The following is a 25,746-nucleotide window of genomic DNA, read 5'->3' as shown; positions in this document are numbered from 1 at the left end:
TATAAGACAAAAGATTAGCAAGCAAATAAATTAGTAGACGCCAAGCTTTAGATCACACATCCCATCAGTTAAATGTGACTGTATACCCACAATATATATATTTACTTATAAATTATATACATGTTCTAATATAATACAGATGTTATAAAAAGTAAAAAGTAGCTAAAAGAGTGAAAAGTGAATAAGTGGCCTTTTTGCTAACTTTTAGTTTTTCCCTTCTGATGTCCTTTGTGCTATCTTCAGGTGACACATCAAGGCACCACATATACACACACACACACACACACACACACACACACACACACACACACACACACACAGGGTGAGGCTCATCGTTAACGATAATGGATATAAATCCATATTTCAAATAGTCTTCTTGATAATTTCCAAGGATTTTGGCCAAAGGTCAACATATGGTGATCTGTACGTTAAATATTAGCAAGGCTTATTTACTTTCTTATAGATAAAGAGTAAAAATATGTACAAATAGAAACTATAATATTTTCTTCTTGGACTGTGTCTTCAGCAACCCATTTTGGACACCACTGAAAGGAGCAACAGAATCTACACAGAGAGCTTATAGCAGCCACCAGAGCACCAACAAACCAGCGTGCTCATGCCCTGGGGCCATCTTGCTTAAAATCTCCTTGTCTTTAGGGGGATGGCAAACTTCTTAAAGGCGAACTATTGTACAATAAGAACAATCTTGGATGCATTCTGTACCTTCTTTATACATTACACATAAAATTTAGAGGTGAAAAGATATCTAGCACTGATTTTTTTTCATATTTAATAACTTACTCTTCCAAAAAAAACATGACTTGAGAAATCTCAGACCCACACTGCCCAGTTTCTCTGCTCACTCCATAGATGACCCCTGAAACAAAACCAAAAAGGATGATCCTCCAATACCTAGCTGGAATTCAGGATGCATTTTCCCAAGGAAATGATGCTATGAACTGTAGCTGCATTACAGGTAGACCAGAATTACGGTTCAGCCGTGACATAAATTAATAGGCTAAGTGGCAAAATGCATAATTGTTGAAGCTGGGTGTTGGGTACATGGGAGCTCATTACACTATCCTCTCTACTTTTGTGTATACTTGAAATTTCCTACAATGAAACATTAAAAAATAAAAGATGAAAAAAATCATTCTGGGTTTACCTGACATTCTTACCAGTGTTTTATGTGATCCAGGAAGCATTTTCCACACAGTTGCTTCTCCAACCAACCCAAACATGGGGTACCTGTTTGTAGGTGAGAGCGCCTACCCTAAAACATCTCACCTGACAAACTTCCCGAGCAGCAGGGCATTGGGAAATAGCCATGATTATAAAAGCCAAATGTAAAAACTTAAGCAACCCGTTACCAGGGCAGGATATTTTCAGATACGTGTAACGTAGAAAAAAACACTTTATTTCTTGCACTCATTGTATTGAGGGTTATAAGAGACCAATAAAAAAGAGACCTTTTTTTCGCTCTGTGTAATGAGTCTCTTTCGGCTGTATGTAATGAGGCTGTTTTTACCATAAGGTTTGCTCACTCTAATTTCTTAAAAGAAAGAATTGCATGAAGTTGAGATTAAATTTACAAGTTAGAATTTCATCTCAAAATTGATAATGTTCTCCCTACAGAAGTATTCTTTTATATGTAAAACCACAGCCTGCATTAAGGGAATGTGATTATTTTAAAAATCTATCCCTCTTATTAAATATCTCAATGTGACATGACCTAAGGGAAAAAGATTCTCCAAAATTAATTTGTTAGTTATGCAATGGTGTAAATGCAATTTTAGTCAACCTTCTGGGCCATATCTTTCAAAAAGAGACAGTCATCACTCCCAAAACCAACATTCTACTGCTGTGTTCTGCAGGTGGTTTATAAGTCTGCGATTAAGAATTTACTCATGAATATAACTCAAAATTACATGACTCATGCACTCAAACATAAACCCAAGAACCTTCTGAAATCTTCAGGAAGCTTCTCATTATAGACATATGGAAATGTTAGTGTATAGGAATGGTACTAAATTAAATATAATTATCCTGCAGTATACAAGAGGGATTGGTTTCAAGACCCCTGCAGATACCAAAATCCACAAATGCTCAAGTCCCTTATATAAAATGGTGCAGTATTTGCGTATTACCTATGCACATCCTCCTGTACACTTTAAATCATCTCTAAATTACTTATAATACCTAATACAGTATAAACGCTATGTAAATAGTTACAAATACAATGTAAACCCTATGTAAATAGTTGCAAATACAATGTAAATACTATGTAAATAGTTACCAGCAAGCAGTAAATTCAAGTTTTGCTTTTTGGAACTTTCTGGGATTTTTTTCCCAAATATTTTTGATCCACGGTTGGTTGAGTACATGGAGGGGGAATGTGAGAATACGGAGGACGGACTCTATACTTCTGGTCAAGTGACAAGTACATTCTTGAAGAAGAAAGAACATCCAATTTGCTTAAGAATGCTTAGCAAAGCAAAGATCCCAAGTGCAATACGCGGAGACTAAATGCCTCATTCTCCTCATGCCCAAACCTGTTCTTTCCCACGGTCCCCAGCTCAGGGTATCTAGCTAGTCACCCAAAATAAAACCCCTGGAAGGTTACCACCTAGGAGGTGTTGCTCACAATGATGCCTTGGGACTCAGTGGCACACAGGAGGCTCCGCCTTGAGCTAACTTACCCAGATCTCCATTCTTTAAGTCTCATTAGCTTCTCCTAACATTCTGGTCTTCTCCCGGCTTTCATCTGTTCACGTGTTACTTTGTGATGAATGCAGATGGCAACTTTTCTTCTATTTGCTACCTCACATCAACTATGAATTCCCATCATTTATAAAAAGCAGACTTTGGAGGGGGTTCTAAGAGTTACTCTGGTGACTCTGTGACAGCTCTTTAGCGTCACAGAGGCTCTGACTGCTTCTATTCTAGACAGCAGAGCTGCTAATTGGCTCTGGGTGAGAGGTGGTGGAGTACCAGCCTTTGAGGATAGCTGCTACTTGTCTGCAGACTAGTCTTCTGGGCTCACCACCCACAGAATCATCACTGCTGCAGTGTCATTTTTAAATACAAATGTCTGCAGTATGGATGGAATAATAAAAATCAATAGAAAGGACAGAAAAGCTTTACTTTTCTCCTCCCTTTCTTTGTCAGGTGAAGGCACATCGAATAAAAACTGCAGTGCTCTTTGAATTGTTCATGAAGCCAATAAAGGAATCAGACTCTCAGTCCAGACTGCAAGGACTTTCTGGACCCATCAATGAGATCATATATCGTTCAGAGGCTTAAAACCACATGGTCTCCTGAAACAGCCCCTGAGCACCAGGCTCCCTGCCTGACTGGTTCCCGGGACTCACCAGATGAGTGTCATTTCTGGCTCAAAGCATTTGAGGGCTAGTCAGGGGCATGAAGTATGCAGGAGCTGGGGGCAGGGCCTCTGTACTTGAGAGTTTTATCACAGGCAGGTTTTATAGCCTCTTGTATCAGTAAATGTTTAAAAAAAAATTTCCATACCTGCCCTCAAGAATTGCATCATCATATCCTCTATAAAAACGAACTACATAGCATCAGAAAGTAACTCCAATCAGCTGACAAATCCCCCAAATCAAGCTATTTTCAAAAAGTGACTCTTTCCACTCATCCTAGAAATCGGCCCACAGAACTGTTATAAAGAAAACCAAGGCCCATCTCCTGCAACACTTTAAAGCCATAAATCTGGAAGCAGAGTGGAAATCCAGAACACACCACCATCCCCATTCCTCCCATGCTCTCCTTGATATCCACTTTCCATCCTTCGCTCCCTCTGAATTCAGGAGGGCAGTGCTGTAAGGGCCTGGTGAGAGGAGGGCAGACTTGCTGCTTGTTTCTAAGCAACAAATACCAAGTTTCAAATCCTATCAGAGATGGACCATCTTGGCTTTTCCACTGCTGTGGGAAAAGGAAAAACTTTCCATAAGCTGTACTTTTTAGTAATTATTTTTCATCTCTTTAAAAGATCACTCTGATCAAATTATGACTAAACTTTTTTTTTCAAAAAAAAAAACCAGCAAGTATCAGGGATTTCTTTTAAAAAGCAACTTTACAGTGAGATCACAGGGTCAATACTAACTTACTGCCTAAATTTTCTGATAAAATCTCATTCATCCACCTATCCCTCCACCCATCTACCCATCCATTCATCCAACAATCACTTAGCACGTGCCTGATACATGCAAGTTGCTGAGGACACAATGATGAACAAGACGGACATGGTCTGTGTGTTCATGAAGCTTCTGGTGAACTGGGGGAGACACAATAAACATACAAATATGGCTCTGATAAGTACTATGAGAGTAAGGCAGAGGAGGCTGGCTGTGCCTCCAGAATATGGGCACCCCTTTCCACAGTGTAGCACTGTTGCTGAGAATAAGCTACCCAGCCAAGTCCTAGGTTTCCAGGGCCTCTGACATTTTGGAGGGTCTGTGGGACTAGCTCACCCCAGTGGAATGTGAATGGAAATGATGTGTGTCATTTCTGGCTCAAAGCATTTAAGGAGGTCCACTTTCTCTTTGCTTTCTCTTTCCCTTTTTGCCAGCTAGATACAAAGAACTCTAATGACTTGGGGCAGGGGTCAGCACACTGGTCTTGAGGCCTCTTTCTGTAAAGTTTTATTGGAACACAGCCACACTCATTCATTTACGTAACGTCTATGGCCACTTTTCTGCTATAATGAGCTGAGTGGGTTGCAACAGAAATTGTATGACCCACAAGCCTAAAATATTTCCTACCTGGCCCTTTAAGAAAAAGTTTGCTGAGCCACAAGATGGAAGGAATTTGGGTTCCTAATCAATATGTAGAGGAGGCCAGCCACCCACCTATCACCAGGAACACCCAAGCTGGAAACAAACTTCTACTTGGTTACAGCTAGTGTTATCCAACCTCATTCAGAAACTTCCTCATACAGAAAGTAAAGCACAATGTCCAGTGAAAAAACATAACATAAAGTTAGACTCCACTATATTTTCCTTTTCTTATCACAACATTATGTCCTAAATTTAATGTCAATACTTCTAAATGTTTTCAAGTGTCATCTTTTTAAAATGGTTCCCCAGAGTACAATCTCCTTCTCAGTAAAATTAATTGAAACCAAAGAACATTTGCATTTAAATTCTTAGGCTTGCAACTTACAATTTACCCTTCTAGTTCATAGTAGTGTACCCCTTTAAAATAGAGAATGTATTCAGCCAGGTATCTAAAAACAGCCCTGTACACCAAACAAAAGACCTCAGGCTAAAATGTACAATGTGCTTGAATTACACATGTCAGTCCATGACAGCACTGAAGTACCTGTTCTCTACAAGGAAAATTCAAATACATTTATTCCAGGCACCGAGAGCAAAACACCTTCCTTGAAAAAAAATAGTCAGCCCTGCTTGGCTCCCTTACTCACTAGCTGTGTGACCCTGGACAGGTAACTTACCCACTCTGCGCCTCCATGTCCTTATGTGCACATGCCCTAACTGAAAGGGGTTGTGATGAGGATTAAATGAGATAATTAACCCTACAGCCAGCCCTCTGCAGGTGTTCAGCATTGCAGTGCTGCCTTTACTGTTTCAACGATCAGATCAAAGCAACCACTCTATGCATCCTCCATGCAGCTAGTAAATTCTTGACTAATTAGTAGACTAGTTAGTAAATTGGACTCAGCCCTAAAGACTGACTGGATTAAAATTAAAATCTTCCCAAGACAATTAAGAGCTCAAACCAGTTTAAACTGAACACCACAGTCAGTCATGAGGTCTGGTATTAATCCAAGTACCATAACGCTTTGCTCAAGTTAGCACTAACTTACAGGGCATGTAATTCAGTAGTCACAGCATCACCCTATCAAAGAAGCTTAGCAACGATACATAGTGAGTCACTTTTGCTCCCCTTCTTACATTCATGCTAAGCTTAAGTGTGTCACATTCTCAAGTCTCAGCACCAGCTTCTCTTAAAAAAGAAGCAGTCTCATAACATATTGCCATGTGAAAGAAAAAAGAAAGAGGCTGAACTGCGAAATACAGGCAAACCTCATCTTATTGTGCTTTGCATTACTGAGCCTCACCCTATTGCATTTTTTACAAACTGAAAATTTGTGGCAACCCTGTATTGTCAGATGAAGGATAGCATTTTTTAGCAATAAGGCATTTTTAAATTAAGATATGTACATTTTTTAGACATAATGCTGCTGCACACTTGATAGACTACAGAATAGTGTAAACACAACTGGGAAACCAAAAATTTGACTCCTTTATTGCAATATTTTGCTTTACTGTGGTGGTCTGAAACTGAACCCACAATATATCTGAGATATGCCTGTATACGATCCCATTAAATCAGAACAAAAAGAGTGCGTGAGTGTGAATGTGTGTGATATATATGCTCATACATGTAAAAATGTAGGAAAAAACAAGGATATATATGTTATTATGTATGTACGTATATATTAACTATATATATAGTTAATATAATAAATATAATACATATAATATATGTGTGTGTGTGTATATATATATATAAACTGTAATTCCCTCCCTCTAGTGTGATAAAGACTAATTTTTTTCTTTGGGTTTCCTGTGTTTTTTTAAACACTGACTGTGTATTTCTTTTGAATAAGGGAAAAATGTTATAAAATTAAAAACCAAAAAACAAACAGTATTTTGGACTCTGAGAGTTCTTTCCCTTGTTTTGTTGTGCAATGAGGAGAGATCATGGTGCCATTTTCTGAGTATTCTTAAACAAAGAGAGGGAAAAAATCTATTACAGAGAAACCAAACAAGCTTTGAATTATCAAAAGACTATCAAAAAACCAGAAAATAACAAGTATTAGAGAGGATGTGGAGAAACTGGAACCCTTGTGCATTGCTGGTGGGAATGTAAAACAGCACAGCCACTGTAGACAACAGTGCAGTGGTTCTCCAAAATATTAAAACTAAAATTATCAGATGATCCAGCAGTTCCACTTCTGGGTATATACCCAAAAGTACTGAAAGCAGGGTTTCAAAGAAATATTTGTACATCCACGTTCATAGCAGCATAGGAAAAATGTGGAAACAACCCAAGTGTCCAGTGACAGAAGAATAGATAAGCAAAATGTGGCATATACAATGGAATATTATTCAGCCTTAAAAAGGAAGGAAATTCTGCCACATGCTACAACATGGAATAATCCTGTGGACATTATTCTAAGTGAAATAAGCCAGTCACAAAAAGATAAATACTGTGTAATTCCAGTTATATGATATGGAGTATTCAACATAAAAAAAACCCAGAAAATAATAAGTGTTTGCCAGGGGCTGGGCAGAGGGGAGAATAGGGAGTTACTGTTTAACAGAGTTTCAGTTTTACAAGATGAAAAAAGATACGGGGATGGATGGTGGTGATAGTTGTACAACATTGTAAATGAATATTAAATACAATGCCACAGAACTGTTTACTTTAAAATGGCTAAGATGGTAACTTTTGTTAGGGGTATTTTACCAAAATTTAAAAATACATATACAAAAAAAAAAAGAGTGTATTTGTGAATGACTTATGAACCATAAAAGCTACGGCTGTACTTTTATATCCTGTATGTTATGAAACAACCATACATTTTTTAACTATGCTGAAATAAATTCAAATGGCAGTTCTAATATTTTCTTTCTTTATTCTGATGGATTGCCTGGGGCCCCTGAGAGGCCCAGCTCCTGAGACCTGATGTGCATGGAAAGGTAAGGCCTCCTCCACAAGCCCAGGCCTCACTGTGTGCAGGGGAAAGAGGGATGTGAGCAGTAATCTGCCTTCTCCGCCGCCGCCCCTTCTCCTGCATTCCAGGGGTACTTAACCTTTCCCCAGAGTCTCAAGAACATTTAATCCTAACAGACTCAACTATGACAAATCCCCAGCAAGTAGCAAATCCCCGGCAAATTTAGAGAGAGACGGAAAAGGAAACTGGATGTAAATGTTAGTCTCTCGAGCCATGAAGATCCTTGAAAAACTATGTGGTCAACTGGCAAAACCTGAACTAGAATGACGCTCACTGGACAAGTCTCTTGGGTGCCTGGAAGAATGAACACATCCCAAAGTCTTAAAAACACTGCTTGTGCAAAAACCTGTGACAATTAACTAAAAGAATGAAGTTGGACCTAAAATAAGGCCGGATGCCAGCCGGCTGCTGCGGAGAGGCTTACCTTTAGTATCTCGGGTTCTTTGATATCCAGAGACCTTGGGTTCCAGTGTTGCAGATTTTTATATAATCTGTGATATTTATGAGCACTTGGTGGTGTAAAAAACCAAATCGTGCAAACTGCAGTCATGAATCCAAGGCCAATGCCCAGAAAGAGTCCGCTCACGTAATGTGGGAGGGGGAGGATGAGGTACGCATAGACGCACATTACAAAGAAGCCCAGCGTCTTCACCGGTAAGTCCATGTGCTGCACGGCCGAGTCCACCTCGTGGTCGCTGTCCAGAGCCGCGCCATCATCCGCCAGCGCCTCCGGCTTGAGAGGGATCTCCGGGAGCTTATCCACTTTACTCTCCCCCTCCGTTTCCAAATCAAAGTCCTCGGTGTACAGTTCACAAAACTCTTCATCTTCTTTACTCACTAAGGCAGACAGAGAGCACTTCTCAAGAACCAGAGAGCCAGTCTTCAGGCCTAAATCCTTCAGACTGCTCCCCTGGGAACTCTTCGGCTCCGCCTCTCTCGCGGGCTCCTCTGCGGCCTGCGGGCGGTCAGTCCCCGGGGCGGGGGCGCTGGGGCCACTCCCCTCCCCCTCGCCCTCTGAGTCGCACTCCTCCTCCTTGATGCTGTAGTTGTTATTGCTTTCCAGGTGGCCGTTCAGGCTGGACAGATTGGAGAGTTCTGAAGCACTTGAAGATAAGGCTTTGGGCCTATGGCTGCCGCTTTCTTCCCCTATAATTTTACTAAAAAGCTGAAAAGGCTCATATATGACTTCTGAAAGGCGTCTTTTAGTGTCTTCGATTTTAGCCTCCATTTCGGGCACTTTGAAAAAGGAGCGCGTGTCAGAAGGCGAAGTCAGTGGGGAAGAGGGTGCAGTTTTGGAATCTCCACCTGTGTTGCGTGGCTGCGTGAACTGCTTGAACAGGTGTAAATTCAGCTTGGAGTCGGGTGGTTTATAGGACACCGCGTCTGACTCCTGCCTGGAGGTGTCAGTGGACAGAGACTTGACTAACGTCTTCATCAAGTGCCTGTGCCGTGGGGGGTGTGGGGATTCTTTTGGCTCCACCTCGGTCGACAGGGACTTCACAAGGCTCATGAAAGGTTTTGCACTGGAAAGGGTGGAGGATGAGGCACTGGATGAGAGGACAGGAGACTTGGAAGGTGAGGACAGTGGGGAGGAAGAACTGGTTTTCTGCTCAGAAAGGGATGACACGCTGGGAGAGCTGGCTAAGGGCCCCAACAAAGACGACCCTGGGGATAGAGCCAATGGCACTGTACTTAATACCTGCACTGCCAGAGGAGGGGGCTCCAGCAGCTTTACAGTGTTCTCGGAGACGGGCAAAATGGCAGGGGGCACAGACAGCCCGTCTGCCAGGATGAGCTGGGTGCCAGGGCCAGCAGGGTCATGGCCACCCTGGGGTTCAAGATAGAGGTCTTCCTTGGCTTCGAGCCCCGTTACAATGCTTTGGTCGTCCAGCCCCTCTTCAAAGTACTCCCTGAACTCCTCCTCCTCTTCCTCCTCCTCCTCCCCAGATGCTGAGAAGTGAATGGCGATAGTGTCTCGGGACACGGATCTCTGCACGTGCACTCTGGGGGCTGATGGTTTTGGCATGTCAATGGTTTTTTCGGCATGGCGACCATTCAGACTTGTCATCGCCAGCTTCACAAGGGCTCAGGCTCTGTGAAAACAGCGAGAAAACCAGGAGTCAGAAAGCGGTTTCTCCACAGGAGATGCTGTCATGTGCAGACAGGAGCACAAAGGAAGCTCACTTCTAAATGGTGATTATGCTTTTACTTGGCAGATGGCCACTGTTTTTCACTTGAACAGGTTTAATGGTTTAATTCTCATTAGATAAATTCCAGTTAGGCATTCTCTTTCATGAGCAAACTACACATCGGTTTTATAAACGCCATACAATCTGTCTTACTTCACAACATCTAAGCAATTGTTTCCTCCCTCTTAACTGGCTCATTTCTATCAGTAATTCTGTATTGCAAGGCTTGAAAGACCTGCACAATAGCTGTTACCAGCATTACTTCAGAAGTCCAACAGGATAAAATGCAGCATCCTGGGGATTTTGAGGCTCTTGGAACAAAAACTTCACCAGTGGTTCTCTAGCTATAAAAAGCTAACCCTGGAGGGTTACTGCTTCCAATGCAATTTTCACAGCAATCCTAACAATTATTTGGCTTGCATCTCCCACCAACACTTACACATCTTGCCACAGCAAATAAGTAGCACAGTATCCAAGGAAATCTGTAAACTAATTGCTGTGACCTGTTGGCTTCTTTATTTCCCAAATGGTAGGTACCATAAGGCCAGAGTACTTAGGCAGCCTTGAAGACATGGCCATGTTCTGAGGCTTCAAGGTAAAGTAAACTTACATTTTAAACTGCACCCAAGACTCAAAGGGCTGGGAAATGAAGTAACAACGCTGTAACCTACCACCAACTGAGAACTCTGCTAAGAGCTATGGGGAGAGATATGGAGGCTATACTTTCTGCACTTCTGGAGTTAGTAGCTGGAGAGACAACAGACACCTGAAAAGCTGGGCAGCAAAACAAAAGAAGCCAAGCCCACCTTGTGACACCCAGTACATTACATCTCTCCCTGTTCACTTAGGGCCCATTCACTGGGAATCAGGCATCATGACAGGTCCTACAAGATGGAAATTAACACTACAATCTGGAAAGAGACTCTGTCACAGGAGCTAAAACAAACTTGAGGAGTGAACTTCAGGCGTTCTGAGGAGGGTGAGACCAGCGTAGCGGGCAGGACACCCACTGATCCTTTTAACTGATGGGTAGGTTGTGGCATGATGGGCATGATTAGAAAGAAGGGACAAAGGCATGAAGCTGAGCATGGGCTTGATGTGTCCTGACATGCGGGTCTGTTCTCCTCATCCAGGACGGAGGGTGGGTGTTGAGAGCAGGGGGACACCACCAGTACGAGAGGCATCATGGGAGAGAGGAAGGAATAGCCTTGGGACCAAGAAATAGAGCTTCTGGTCTTGCTCCTTTCCAGCTGGCTCTGTGGGAACTTGAACAAGCCAAGACCTCTCTGGGTCTCAGAATCTTCATCTGTTAATTAAGGGACCAAGAGTCCTTTTCAAATCTAAAACCCTGTATGTTTACAGATGACAGTACACAACCCAACATAATATGCTGACACAGGTAATCCACCATAGAAAATTAACATTATGTTGCTTGCTTGTTTCTTTAATTTGAAGAACTCCTATATTTAAGTCTTCCACCAAATATCCACATTCAAAATGCTAGCAACTGCTACTACCAGCAAGAAAGAAGGTAAAACTTCTTGTGTGTTGAGGGGCAGGGATAGGGGAGGGCAGGAAAAAACTATTTCCTAGAAACAGGAAATAACCCAACAATGACAAGAATTACAGTTCAAGGACCCAGCCATGACAAGGACACATCTGAAACGACATGTTTTCACTATCAACACTTGAGAAAAATTACTTTCATTAAAACTTTTCAATTGAGTCTTGCCCAAGCTCATTCATGACCCTCAGCTCTCCTTCCCCCATGGGATCCAAGAAAACGGGAATGTTCTCTATCGACCAGACAAAGCAATTTAAATCCAGGAGCTGGAGGCAAGCTAGAAAGACACAGCCACGTGTTCAGGACAATGCCTTCCTGTTATCTCAAAGCCAACAGGTTTGTAGGCTTAGAAAGAAAAGAAACACCAAGCGCAACACACGTTTTTCATTTAACTGTCACCTAGTTTTATAAGCGCAATTTTAAAAGAAAATTATAGAGGTAATTTAAAAAGAAAGTTTGGTACTTGATAATTCTCAGACGGCTGAAAAATAAGCTTTATTTAAACTGCTTTAATAACATAAAGGATGATCTGAAAGGCTCTGCTGTTCTGAGGCTGCTTTAGTGGTAGTGGTGACTGCAAATGAAGGCGACTGTGGGCACAGGTGCAAATACAGAGAGCATGATTTGGGGTGAACGGTGTGAGCCAGTCCTCTGGGGAGTAAGGTAAGAGTGGAAAGGCTCTTCTGTAGCTGAGGGTGGGAATCCGCAGGCAAAGTCAGGCCCAGTCCAGGGCAAAGGGGTGAAAAGAGCAGAGCATCCAGGAGCCTGCAGTCTCAGCAGTCAGAGCCCCAGGGAGCAGTGAGCTGGCAGCGGCCTAGGAAGGGGTGTCAGGGGCCTAACTGCCCAATCCTTCAATGCATAGTCGGGATTTTGACTTGCTGGTTAAAGGGACCTCTGCTGATCTCTGACTAAACCATCTCAAGGTCTGTGTCAGCCAAGAGGGCCGGAGCTGGGCCCCATGGAGAGCTAGGGGCCAGCTGGCCAGCCGGCAGGGGCAGGCTGGCTCCGCACTGCTAATGCCTTTCTCCAGGGCTTGGGCAGTGGCTTCAAAGGTTTAGAGTACACTCCCCCAAATCCACACTGACCAAACCCGGGCTCCATTTCACTAGGTGTTTTGTTTTGTTTTGTTTTTCACTAAAACATGCCATGTGAGGCTGGTGCAACACTACCACTTTTAAATACAAGAAAATCTTGGGGCCCTGTTCACTCATCTGCAAACGAGAGGATTAGACTAGATAAACAAAGACTGCTTCTAGGACCTAATCTGCTGGATAATGAGTGTCCTGGAACCAGAGTCCATGGTTTGGGTTCTAAACAAGCCATCAAGTGGCTACTCCCTCCTCCTCCTCAGTGGGGAGCACGGGGGGGGACTCCAACTCCTTCCTCACTGTCCTCCCAATGGCTGGCTGCCGGGGCCAGCAAAATCTACCCTCCCACAGTCACAGCCTTGCAGGACAACCAAGGTCAAGAGAAAAAGCACATGACTATTGTCCAAAAACTTTCCATGGTTTGTCCAAGGTCACAGGACTGAATGAGGAGGGGGCGGGGAGACAGTTAGACATGGGCTTTTGACACTCACGCCCTGATGCCTTCCCCACCAAAGCAATCTGCCTCCTCAAGCATGTCACACATGGTCGTTTGATTACTGCTCCTCCTGGACATGGTACCTGCCCTCCGTGCTCCTGCATGGATCTCTCTCAGAAACTAAATAAAGGCTCATTTCTCAACAATCAACATGTGACCAGCTGCATTGGGACATAAAAATTCGTTATCCATCTGACAATCTAGCATCATGAAAAAGTAACTAGCCTCCTGCCCCCTAGACTCAATTATTATCTCAACTCAATTATAACCAGGCTCAAAAAAAAAAAAAAGAAGAAGAAGAAGAAAGAAGAAAGAAGAAGAAGAAGGAAGAAGAAGGAAGAAGGAAGAAGGAAGAAGGAAGAAGGAAGAAGGAAGGAAGGAAGGAAGGAAGGAAGAGGAGGAGGAGGAGGAGAAGGAGGAGGAGAAGGAGGAGAAGAAGGAGAAGAAGAAGGAGAAGAAGAAGGAGAGGAAGGGGAAGGGGAAGGGGAAGAAGAAGAAGAAGAAGAAGAAGAAGAAGAAGAAGAAGAAGAAGAAGAAGAAGGAGAAGGAGAAGGAGAAGGAGAAGAAGAAGAAGAAGAAGAAGAAGAAGAGACAACCTTATCTCAAGCCCTCAGGAACTGAAGTGTCAAAAAAGGACATTTCCTTCCCAAAAGGTCTCCTTCCAAAGCCACCAGCAGATCACAAGACCTTGGTGTTTAACACTGATTTTGAGTCTCATGAGGGAAGGACCCATAGCTCACATCGTCAGATAGGATGACTTCCCGCCAGGGATGTGTTTAAACAAAAGTCTGATTTGGTCATGATCATAATGATGCTAAAGATGAACCATGTCCAGCCCCAGAATAGATGGGAGTGGCAGAGGCAACAACGACAAACTAAGGCCAGAGGTCTGGTGTCTGGAGAAACAGCCTCCATTATCGGGTTCACCGTTCTGCTGAAAATAACTAACAATGAAAACACTGTTAAAAAAATCTGAAAAGCACTGAGGCTTCAGCAACTACGTAAGGAATAAGCAGGCCAAAAGGAAGGAAGAGCCCCAGAGGGATGAGCTCTACAGAAGCTACTCTTGCCCTCAAAACATTGGGTGATTTTGGCAAACTGGAACCTTCATTTTACTGATCTCTTGAACAGAAATCAAAGTTCAGGGCTGGCTTAGGTGGACCCCAAATGGAGACCCTTCCACAATGAGCTGAGACCCCAAAGGGCCACAGGTAACAGGTGAGCCAGAAATAAACCAGCCCTTAGATTTGAGAGCTTTGGGGACACTGTGCTAAGTGAGATAAGCCAGTCACAGAAAGACAAATACTGTATGATTCTACTTATATGATCTATCTAAAGATAGCAAAGATCTATCAGAAAGTAGAACGGCAGTTACCAGGGGCTGGGGGGGAGCAGGAAATAGGGAGTTGTTTTTTAATGGATATAGAGTTTTGTATGATGAAAAAGGTCTGGAGATTGGTTTCATAAATGTGAATATACTGAACACTACTAAACTGTACACGTAAAAACAGTTAAGATGGTAAATTTTGTTATGTATACTTTACCATAATTAAAATATTAAAATAGTTTTTAAAATTTCACCATTCAAAACTTTACAATACTTTGAACTAGTTATCATGCCAACTAAAACAATTCTATTCAAAAAGCTCACACTGTTCTTCAGTGTTTACACACCATGTGGTTATGTTCTATGGTAATAAATGCAAATGTATTCATTAATGCTCCCTTACTTTTTGGGGGGAAAAAAGGCTATTTAGAGTCAAACGCTCTCCAAAACTTAGCCTTAGTTAGGTATGTTTCCAAGAAGGATTTCTCAGACTGTTCTGCTGATGGGTCTTAAAGTCTTGACTGCACCTCTCCATTAAAGTTACTAAGCCTTATAAAGATGTTCATAGTTCTCACTAAGACTGAGAAGGCCAGCATTAATGCAGGATTCTATTCTATCTGGTCTAAAAATAAGGAACAAACCAACGGCTTTCATCTAACCTGAACTCATAAAAAACAAAAGCCTCAACAGGAAGCCAGTAGCCAACTGCCCTGCCTATCAACCACGAATCTATCAACCTCAGTGGATGAGAGTCAGGATACCAAACATCCATGAAATTTATTTTATTTCTGGTCACTTAAAAAGGTTATTATCATTAATTAATTAGGTCATGAAAAACCAATCAACAATAAATCAGACTGTGCAATGAAAAATGAAGAGCTATTTCAAGACTCAATGTTGGCGTTTATTAACTCAGATATAATAACCTCTCTGAATCTGATGGATTGGTTTTGGGGGGGACTTGGGGGCTAATTTTCTAATAATAACTGCCCTTCCTACATTTAGCTGTATTTGAAACAACTCAATCCCAAGGTCCTACAGAGCTGTAAAAAGAGACAGTAGTTCCTCCCAGGCTACTCACTTATCACCAACTCATCTGCATGGTCCTCCTACATCAGAACAAACAGTAATGTGGCTATTATTATTATTATTATCAGCATTATTAATTTCTAACTCACATACTAGATAAGAGGAAATGCTGGAGGAAGGAAAACAAGAAGGAGGAAAGCAAACAACTTTGATTAAAAATTAAACTCGTCTCCAGATACAGAAAGCACGGTAATACAGCATCTTAAGAGGCAAGCCTGGTTTGGAACATGCCTCATTTCTCAGGGCATCCCTAATCCTTGAAGATCATTGTTAAAATTCTTTGTCTTTGTAAAATTTGGCCCGGTAGATAATTGCTGTCTCTGAACAAGCTCGTACTTGGACATATGATGTATGAGTACCATCTGCTAGCATGGGTTGTCAGTCAATAGCTTTAATTCAAAAACATCTCTTGGTGGAAGAAGAGTCAAGCTGCACTGTATAGCAGAGGATGTCTTAATACCTCTTATCTGTGCAGTTTCTAATAGGATTTGGTTTTCTAAAAAGTAGAGAAGGGCCTTAAGATTCATTTTTCCACCTTGATGCTGCCAACAGTGAAACTGGTCAAAACCAACCATAGTAAGAAGGTCTGATTTAGCCTAAAAATCTCAAGTACATCTTAACAGCCATCCCTGGATTCATTTAAACTCAATGAAGCAGCTGAGAACTGCCGGCAGCTATTCTAATCTGTTAATACTCCACCTCACAAACAAAAATCAATATTGACATTGCAGATAATGAACTAGCACCAGCCTTAGATTCACTTAAAAAAGGGAAGTACTCCACTTCCAGTACAGGCAGTCCTCCCGAGGCACTTAGACCTCGATTGTTAGAAACTCAGAACTCCTTTCCAGCTGGATAAGAGGTTTCCAGACCGCACTCCAAGTCTCTTCCCACCCAGCAGCACAACACAACACAAGGTTTATGCCACTAGTAAACAACAGGTTCACCCCCTTCAGCCATGCATGGGCCTTTACCTGATAGGAGGAAGGCCCACCTGGGAAGAGAGCCACATCCCTGAAGGAAGGTCTTCCAGAGTATCAACACGATCAGAATTTTGCTTTATAGATTATAGATGGTTCTAATAATGAAATCCAAATTCAGTTCACACTAACTCGTTCAAAACCAGGTCATGCCTTCAGCACAACCACATGAGGCCTATGGAGGTTTGCCATCCACTGGGGAAAACTCAAGGAGACAACAGATGGATGTTGTGTAATGACATCTATATGAAAGTTAAAACAAACAAACAAAAACCAACCCTAAAGCAAAAACAAACAAACAAACAAACAAAACACCTCAGGACAGGTATGCCTAAATCAGATGGTACTAATTAGAGTACAGGAGTCTGGGATTTTTCTTTTTTTTAAGCAGAAAAGTCATGTATGTGACTTAGGAGGAAGAAGTATGAACAAAATAATATAGCAGATATGAAACATCAGCACATGGAAAGGCACTGAGGTGGAAACAAGTCAAACAAGAGAGTCGCTAGGCAGGTAAGCTACAGCTGAGGGGCTGTGCCGGGGGGCACGGAAGCAGACTTGTATCTGAGTTTAGAGGCAGGGGATCAATTGTTCAAAACCTTTAAATGCTACATGATTGGATTTATATTTAAATTTCAGGAAACAGAACTACTGTAGGTGTAAACATTTTTGTTCAGGAGAGTGAATGCCTGGAACGTAGGAGACCATGGTGCTGAAAATCCTGAAGGAGGTTGAGAGGGGGCTGTGGTCACAAAATAGCTCGTTTCGAAAGCTATGCTCATGGGGTCAAATGTTAACAACGGATGAATTTTAGAAAGAGTAAATGGCGTTCCTTACTCAGTTTTTATTTTTGCAACCACTTTAAAGTTTGAAATTATTTCCAAATTTAATAACAGCAACAATAAATGCAGGCTCCTAGCCACTGTTTGGCTGTAGGTCTGCTGTCATATATTGCCCTCCCCCTGCCTCCCGCAGTCAGAATCACCAAGCTCAGTTACAGGTCGTAATAGGAGAAGTTTTACTATTCCTTGAATTTTTAAAACTTTATTTTAGAATAATTATAGACTTTCAGGAAGTTGCGTAAGAGGGGTCCTGGATATATTTCACCAATCTTTTCCTTAAATTTTAAAGCCAAACTTCAAAGTCAAATTCCAAGTGGCTAAGCAGTCAGGTTTTAACCACAGACCACTAATTCACCCTGTAGGAAAAACGTATTCCAACCGGCAGAGAGAAACTTCCCCTTAAAAGGACTTTCTAATAGTCTTGCTTAAGGTCTTCAACGGTCAACCTTAGGAAGACATCATTAATAGACACTTCCCAAGTACATGAACCAAGAGTTCAAATGGCCAACAAACAAAAAAAGCACAACTTATTAAAAACGACAAAGAATCAGAAAACAAATCAATGAAAGTTTTGGTTATCAAATTCCATCATTAAAATATAACATGTGATGCTGTCAAGGGCACGAAGAGACAAACCCACTGCTGCACTAGGAGTTGGAACATCATTAGCAAAAACTTGTGAAACCAATTTTGCAGGAACTATTAAGCACCTCAATAATGTCCATGCACACACCAGGCAAAAGGGGCAAAGGGGCGTTAACACTAGCTTTCTCCATATAATATGCGTATCAGTAATATTTATTTTCTACTTTTAGGTGTTTCCAAATATTTTTGTAATCTAGGGGGAAATATATACAATGCATGTCAATTTTTAAAATAAAATCATTATCCTCAGACTATCAAATCCCAACAGCCATCCCGCACACCTCACCCCTGAGAAAACTAAGGCACAGAAAGATTCATTTTTATAAATGAGTCACACCATATGTATGTATGCATGTAATCTGTTTTTATACTCAAGATAACACAGTGAAGTAATCTAGCATCTGGGTATCAGCAAGGCCTTTGGCTTCAGTTCCTCTAACTTGGAAGGAGTCTAACCCTCAGGCAAATTATTTACCCTAACCAAGCCTTCATTTCGCCACCTGTAAAATGCCAATGGGAAAAGACCGGTTCAGAAGATTAAAGGAAACAATTTATGTAAAAGCACTGTGCACGGCCCCTGGTATAGAGCAAGTATATTTCCTAAATGTTAACTATTCTTATAAGTATTTCGTCAAGTCAGTAAAGATTCTTTCCCACATGACTTTAAATAGCTACATAAAATGAATATTCCACATTGTACCTATTTCAGCTTCAAATTTTTTGCTATTACAAACAATGCTGTAATATATTACGATGCTATACATAACCTTTGACTGCCTCTCTGATTATTTCCTTAGTAAATATTTTTAGAAGTGAAATTACAGGATTGAACAGCATATATAAATGTTCTTTAAAAAAAAACCCCACAATTTCAATATCATTGTAAAAACTTCAAAAACACATTTATGCAGAGGAAAAGTGAAAATCTCTCCCAGTCTCCCCAAAATCAATTGTTTAGAATGTACCTTTTCTGTCCTTCTGTACGCATTTATAGATATACACAAATACACAAAGTTTTGTTTTTGGTCTTAAATGAGATCACACTATACATATCGCTATGCAGTCTGCTTTTCACTTTTTGTTTCTTGGACCCCTTCCTATGCCAATACAAATAAATCTATAGGTACACACATATTTATTCTACACAGTATAGACATACCATCATCCACTTAATCATTCCTTTACTGATAGAAATTTGAGGTTTTTTTCCATTTTTCACCATCAGGAACAATGCTGCCTTGAAAAGCTTTCTATATACCTCTTGTGCACAGAGCAAGTCTCCTGAAAGGGTGCCTTCCCAGAAGTGGAACTGCGGGGTCAAAGGAGGTGCGTATCTAAAACTTTGAAATCACCTTGCTAACTTGTCCAATTTACCAACTATACTCCTACCAACAGTGTGTAATGTATCCACATTGAACCCTTGTCAAGACCGACCATTACTTTTAATGATTGCCTATCTGATGGATGGGGAAAAGGCATGTCCAATGCTTTGATAATCATTTCATGTTTCTTCCCCCATCTGTTTCTCTTATTCTGTTAACTGGCCATGGGTATTTCTTGCCCAAAGGCTTTTTTTAAATTCACCTCTGTATCAAGAATAATTAACACTCTCTCTACCATATATGCTGCAAATATTTTTCCCCATCTCTGACTGTCTTTTCATTTTATGGGTTTTTTTTAAACTTACAAAGTTTTATACTTTGAGGTGATGAATCAATCTTTTTCTTTATAGTTTCTGGGTTTTTGTCTCCAGAGGAAGCCTTCCTCATTCCAACAGCATAAAAGCATTACTCTCTGAAATCGTTTTAGAAAATGTTGACAATAATGTATGTAACACATGTTCTCTGTTTCTGTATAAGAATCAAACTTTAAGCTTTGGAAAACCTGACTGATGTGGACAATCACTTCTCTGGATTTTCTAGCTATAAGTGGTAAAGCAGCTGACATTCCCCCTCCAAGTCAGTATTAGTAAGCTAGAAAACCTGGTTTACATATCTGAACCCATTCACATCCATTCACTGTTCAGCTTCACCATGTGACAAAAGTATTTCGGATTAATTCTTCATAAACTGAAAAAACTCTTTGAGAACTTAAAGAGCAAGAAATTAGCCTTTCTTTTTCAGTCAGAAACAATAATTTTCACACATGCATCAGTAGACTTAACCTTGATACAGGGCTGTAAAATCTGTTAGTGTATACTTATATCAGAACTTTATTTATAGGTAAGGAATCTGAGGCCCAAAGAAGACTATTTTTTAAAAATCAGGTGTGAGATGTGTGTGCATGCCTTGTGTGTGCATGTGTATGTGTGTGCGTGCGTGTGTATGTGTGTGTGTGTAGGGGAGAACAGTGGGAGTGAGAAAAAGGAAGTGATGGGGAGGGGGTAGGAGGAGGTTAGAGAGGGTAGAACGAGTTTCCCAGGGTCCATGTGTGCGCTGGTCCTTGGAGACCTGACAAGCTGACTGCAGAGCCCCAGGGTGGAGAGTACATTCCAAGTGAAGGACAGGACATGAGTAAGGGGAAGGAGGTGAGAAACCCAAGGCCATGTTCAGGCCTGCAAGAAGGCCAGGAGATCCTGGGTTCCTGGCAGAGGTCCTGGATGGCCAGCTGGCCAAATTATGGCCCCTGTGTAGAGAACTACTTGCCCACAGGCCTCCTGAGATTTTCCCCATTCCACTCCACCACCACTGAGGACTGTGACAGGGAAAGACTTTGGGAACAGCCCAGTGATGTCACCTGGTCCAAAAGTTCCACCTAAGTGTGAGATTTTTATAATTGTTCAGTTCATAGTAGAATCAGTCACTGAGAATACAAACCAAATGAAGCCATGAGGTAGCAGGCAAGCCAGGAGCTCCGAGGTGGACCAAGACCTTCAAATGACAGTGACGGAGCTCGCCCACTTCACCTCCCTGAGCCTTGGGTTCTTCCACTGTAAACCGAGGGAAGGGCCCTCCTTCACTGTCTTCAAGGAATTTTCCAGAAAGCTCTAAATTCTATAAGTCTATTGAGTCTGTAATTTAATTTTCATAGAACAGAACCTGCTTAGCTACTTTTCTACTTTGCACCAGAGAAATTATTGGAAACTGCTCAAGTCAAGCAAAGAAACTAGAGTACGCTTAAACTGACTAATGTGTCTAAGGCAATTCAGTCAAAATAGTTTTCTAATAATACTGTAACAGTACATCTCACATTAACAAACACTTTCAGACTTTCCGGACTTGTACTGCCTACCCCAGCTGTAGAAACATCCCTTACTTCCGGTTATGGGTGGAGAGTTTGCTGAATCTGCTAAGAATAAGATGCAGATAATCAGCACTTGCCTATGGCAACAGATGACACTCTTTTTTTTTTTTTAACCATTTAAAAATTTATTTAGGTGTTTATTTTATAATACCATAATTTTTAAATTGAAGTACAGTTGATGTACAATATTATGTTACAGGTATACAATACAGTAATTCATAATTTTAAAGGTTATATTCTATTTATAGTTATTATAAGATATTGGCTATTTTCCCATGTTGTACAATACATCCTTGTAGCTTATTTTATACCTTTTAATCCTCCACCTCCATCTTGCCCCTCCCTCTTCCCTCTCTCCACTGTAACCACTAGTTTCTTCTCTACATCTGTGAGTCTGTTTCTTTTCTGTTATATTCACTAGTTTGTTGTATTCTTTTAGATCCCACATGTAAGTGGTATCTTACAATAAATATGTCTTTCTCTGTCTGACTTATTTCATAATGCCCTTAGCATAATGCCCTCCAAGTCCATCCATCCTGTACACCAGAAACTAATACAACATTTTAAATCAACAGCATTTCAATTAAAACAAATTAAAGCAAACAAACAACTCATCTAAAATGTGGGCAGAACTGAATAGACATTTTTCCAAAAGAGGAAATGCAGATGGCCATCAGGAATGAAAAGTTGTTCAACATCACTAACACCATGGAAATACAAATCAAAATCACAATGAGATCGTCTCACAGCCTGTTAGAATGGCCATCATCAAAAAGAAAACAAACAACAAATGCTGGCAAGGATGTGGAGAAACGGGAACCCTTGTACACTGCTGGTGGGAATGCAAATTGGTACAGCCACTATGGAAAACAATATGGAGGTTTCTCAAAAACCCCAAAATAGAATCACCACATGGCCCAGCAACTTCACTCCTGGGCATATATTGAAGAAATACAAAAACATTAATTCAGAACGATACATACACCTCACTATTAACAGCAACATTATTTATAAGTGCCAAGATATATAAGTATACTAACTGTACATCAATAGATGAATGGATAAAGAAAATGTAGCACATATGTGTAATGGAATATAACTCACCCATAAAAAAGAAGGATATTTTGCCATTTGCAGCCCTTCATTCATTTTTTTTTCTCTTCAAAAATCAGAATTTTATAACTGGCATAAACATTTCCATGACATCAAAAACAACTAAATACCTAGAAATAAACTTAACCAAGGAAGTTACCTATTCTCTGAAAAATGTAAAACACTGATGAAGGAAACTGAAGATGATACAAAGAAATGGAAAGATATCTTGTGCTCTTGGACTGGAGGAATCAACATTATCAAAATGGCCGTACTACCCAAAGCGATCTACAGATCCAATGCAACCCCTGTCAAAATACTCACAACATATTTCACAGAACTAGGACAGTTCCAAAATGTGTATGGAACCATAAAAGACCCTGAATTGCCAAAGCAATCTTTTATAGGTCTTTTTTTCTCTTTCTTCCTTTTGTTCTCTTTTCTTATGGTTTGATGACTAGAGAAGTTCCTTTAACATTTGCTGTAAAGCTGGTTCGGTCGTACTGAATTCTTTTAGCTTTTCTTTATCTGTGAAACTTTTGATTTCTCCATCAAATCTGAACAAAAGCCTTGCTGTATACAATATTATTTGTTGTAAGTTTTTCCCTTCCATCACTTTAAAAATGTCATGCCACTCCTTCTGGCCTGTAGAGTTTCTGCTGAAAAATCAGCTGATAACCTCATGGGAGTTCCCTTGTATGTTATTTGTTGCTTTTCTCTTGCTAATTTTAATATTTTCTTCTTAACCTTAATTTTTGTCAATTTGATGACTATGTGCCTTGGTGTGTTCCTCTTTGGGTTGATGCCTGTGGAACTCTCTGCATTTCCTGGTCTTGAGTGACTGTTTCCTTTCCCAAGCTGGTAAGTTTTCAGTTATTATCTCTTAAAATTTTTTCTCAGGTTCTTTCTCTCTCTCTTCTCTTTCTGGGACCCCTATAATGTGAATATTAGTGTGCTTCATGTTGTCCCAGAGTTCTCTTAAACTATCCTCATTTCTTTTCATTCTTTTCTCTGTTCTGCAGTAGTGATTTCCACTAATCTGTCTTCTAGCTCACTGATCTAGCTCATTTAGTCTATTCTTGGTTCCTTCTAGTGTGTTACTCATTTCCGTGATTTTATTCAACTCTGGGTATTCTTTATATTTTCCAACTCTCTGCTAAAAACTTCACTCTGTGCATCTATACTCCTCTTCAGTTCTCTGAACATCTTTGCCATCATTACTTTAAACTCTCAGATAAACTACCTATTTCCTCATCACTTATTTCTTCTTCTGGGATTTTATCTTGTGCCTTGGCCTGGAAGATATTCTTCTGCCACCTCATACTGTCTATCCTTCTATTTGTATTTTTTAGGTAGGTTAGTTACATTTCTCGACCTTGGAGAAGTGGTCTCTGTGGGAGATGTCCTATGTGTCTCAGCAGTACACTCCTCTCTTCTCACCCAAGGGTCAGGGTCCAGCCAGTCCCAGTGTAGAGTCTGGCCAGTGTTTGTGGATTCCTTCCACAAGCTTTGGGATTGTTGTTTTCTTATTTCTGGTATCTGCCTCCTGGTGGATGAGGCTGGATTAGAGGCTTATGCTGGTTTCCTGGTAGGAGGAGCTGGAGCTTGGTCCTGGACCTCTGATGGATAGGGCCATGTCTAGAGGCATCTGTGGCTCAGGAAGTCTGCTGACGGGTTCCCACCCAGTATGCTGTTTGGCCTGAGGCTTCCCAGCCCTTAAGCCTACAGGCTGCTGGGTGGGGCTAGGTCATGGTACTAATGATCCAATCAAGGTGTCAGCCTCCAGGAAAGTTCATGTAGATGAACACTTCCTGAATGTCCACCACTAGATTTTATGTCCTCTGGGTGAGCTGCAGCCATCCCTTTCCTCCCCAGAAGGTCCTCCAAAACCAGCAGGCAGGTCTGGCCCAGGTTCCCATGAAATCACTGCCTCTGCCCTTGGACCTAGCACACATGACATTCTGTGTATGCTTCCCAAGAGAATGAAGTCTGTTTCCCCCTGTCCCATGGGGCTCCTGGAGTTAAGCCTGACTGGCCTTCAAAACCAGATGTCCTGGGGTCTTTTCCTTCCAGTGCCAGGCTGGAGAGCCTGACGTGGGACTTAAAACTCTCACTCTTGTGGGAGGGCCTCTGTGACTTAATTATTCTTCAGCTTGTAGGTCACCCACCTTGGGGGTATGGGGCCCAATTATTTGGTGAGTACCCCCCTCCTATCGTCCCACTGTGGTTCCTTCTTCATGTTTCCACTTGGAGATCTTTTTTGCTAGGCTCCAGTCTTTTTTTTTTCCTATGGTTGTTTAGCAATCAGTTGTGGTTTTGTTGTAGTCATGAGGAGAGGCGAGCTTGTGATCCTACTACTCCGCCATCTTGACCAGAAAATCTGACCCTCTGTCTTTCTCAAGCATCCCTTATCCCTTCCCGACCCATTGCCAAACTGGACAAGGGGTAAGTCCTGCCCAGGCTGCCTCTGCTCTGGCTGTGATAAGGACAGAACTCCCATCGCTCTACCCCAACGCTTCCTTCATTCGTACTCTGCACAAACATCATTCCAAGCACAACCTCTTGGCTTCACCTTCTCGTGGATTCAAGCTACACCACCTCCACATTCCCACCACCCTCACTTCTACAGTACCCTGCAGAGCCCTCCAGGGACACAACTCCCTGCCCTCTCACAAAAAACGATCCTCCTCCTACTCTGCCTTTTTTTTTTTTTTAATGGAGAGGAGATCAAGGTAAGAGAAGGGCTGGCCACGTTTTCAACACCAAACCATCATCTGTATTTTCAGACAAAAGCACCATCTGTGTTACTCCCTCTAAGTCATTAGCACTGCTATTTACTGCCTTCAAGACATCCCCATCCCCAGGCCTGAGTCTCTCTTACTGCCAGGGCTCTCCATCTCAGCCAGGGAGGGATGGGGGGAGAGGGTTGGGTGGGGATTGCTGCAGACCCCAGCCAGGAGGTGGCTGTAGGATGCAGGCCTGGTTCAGGCCCTTGCTGTTTCCAGGAAATTCCTGAATTAGCTCACTGATTTCCTAGTCAGATCCCCTACTGGTGTGATTCCAGAACTTGTCTCCCTCCTTTCTCACTCTAAGCAGATGGCGTTGCCCCTAATTCACCAGGAAGGTGGTAGGAGTTGCTATTTTGTCTCCCATATCCATCTATATATACTAATCACTATTCCCATTCTTTGGCTAGAAATTATTCTATCCATTCCTCTCTACTCTTCACCCAAACACAGTCTCTATCCAGGTCCAAACAGGTCTCATTCTAAACCCAGCAGACCCCTCTCATTCCTGCCCACTCCAACTGACCCTACTAACTCCCTCTCATCCACTAAGGGGCCACTGGTCTTCTAACCACCGAGGTCCCCACCACAAAGATTCTTCTGATAGTCTCCTCTTCTTTAT

At 41.6% G+C, this 25,746-nt stretch overlaps 1 protein-coding gene across 3 annotated transcripts in view; it reads right to left on the bottom strand.

Moving 5' to 3' along the window:
* TEX2 (testis expressed 2) overlaps window positions 1-25,746 on the bottom strand; it is a 123,890-nt gene that overhangs the window by 44,354 nt on the left and 53,790 nt on the right. For all 3 annotated transcript variants that reach the window (XM_032457075.1, XM_032457073.1, XM_032457076.1), the window contains exon 2: window positions 8,208-9,876. In XM_032457075.1, the coding sequence (XP_032312966.1) occupies window positions 8,208-9,851 (1,644 nt within the window). In that variant the 5' untranslated portion in view covers window positions 9,852-9,876. The remainder of the gene's footprint in view (window positions 1-8,207; window positions 9,877-25,746) is intronic.

Source organism: Camelus ferus, chromosome 16 (genome assembly GCF_009834535.1).
Source record: "Camelus ferus isolate YT-003-E chromosome 16, BCGSAC_Cfer_1.0, whole genome shotgun sequence".
NCBI lineage: Eukaryota > Metazoa > Chordata > Mammalia > Artiodactyla > Camelidae > Camelus > Camelus ferus.
Note: the sequence above shows the minus strand (reverse complement) of the source record. Positions and strands in the feature narration are given on the sequence as shown.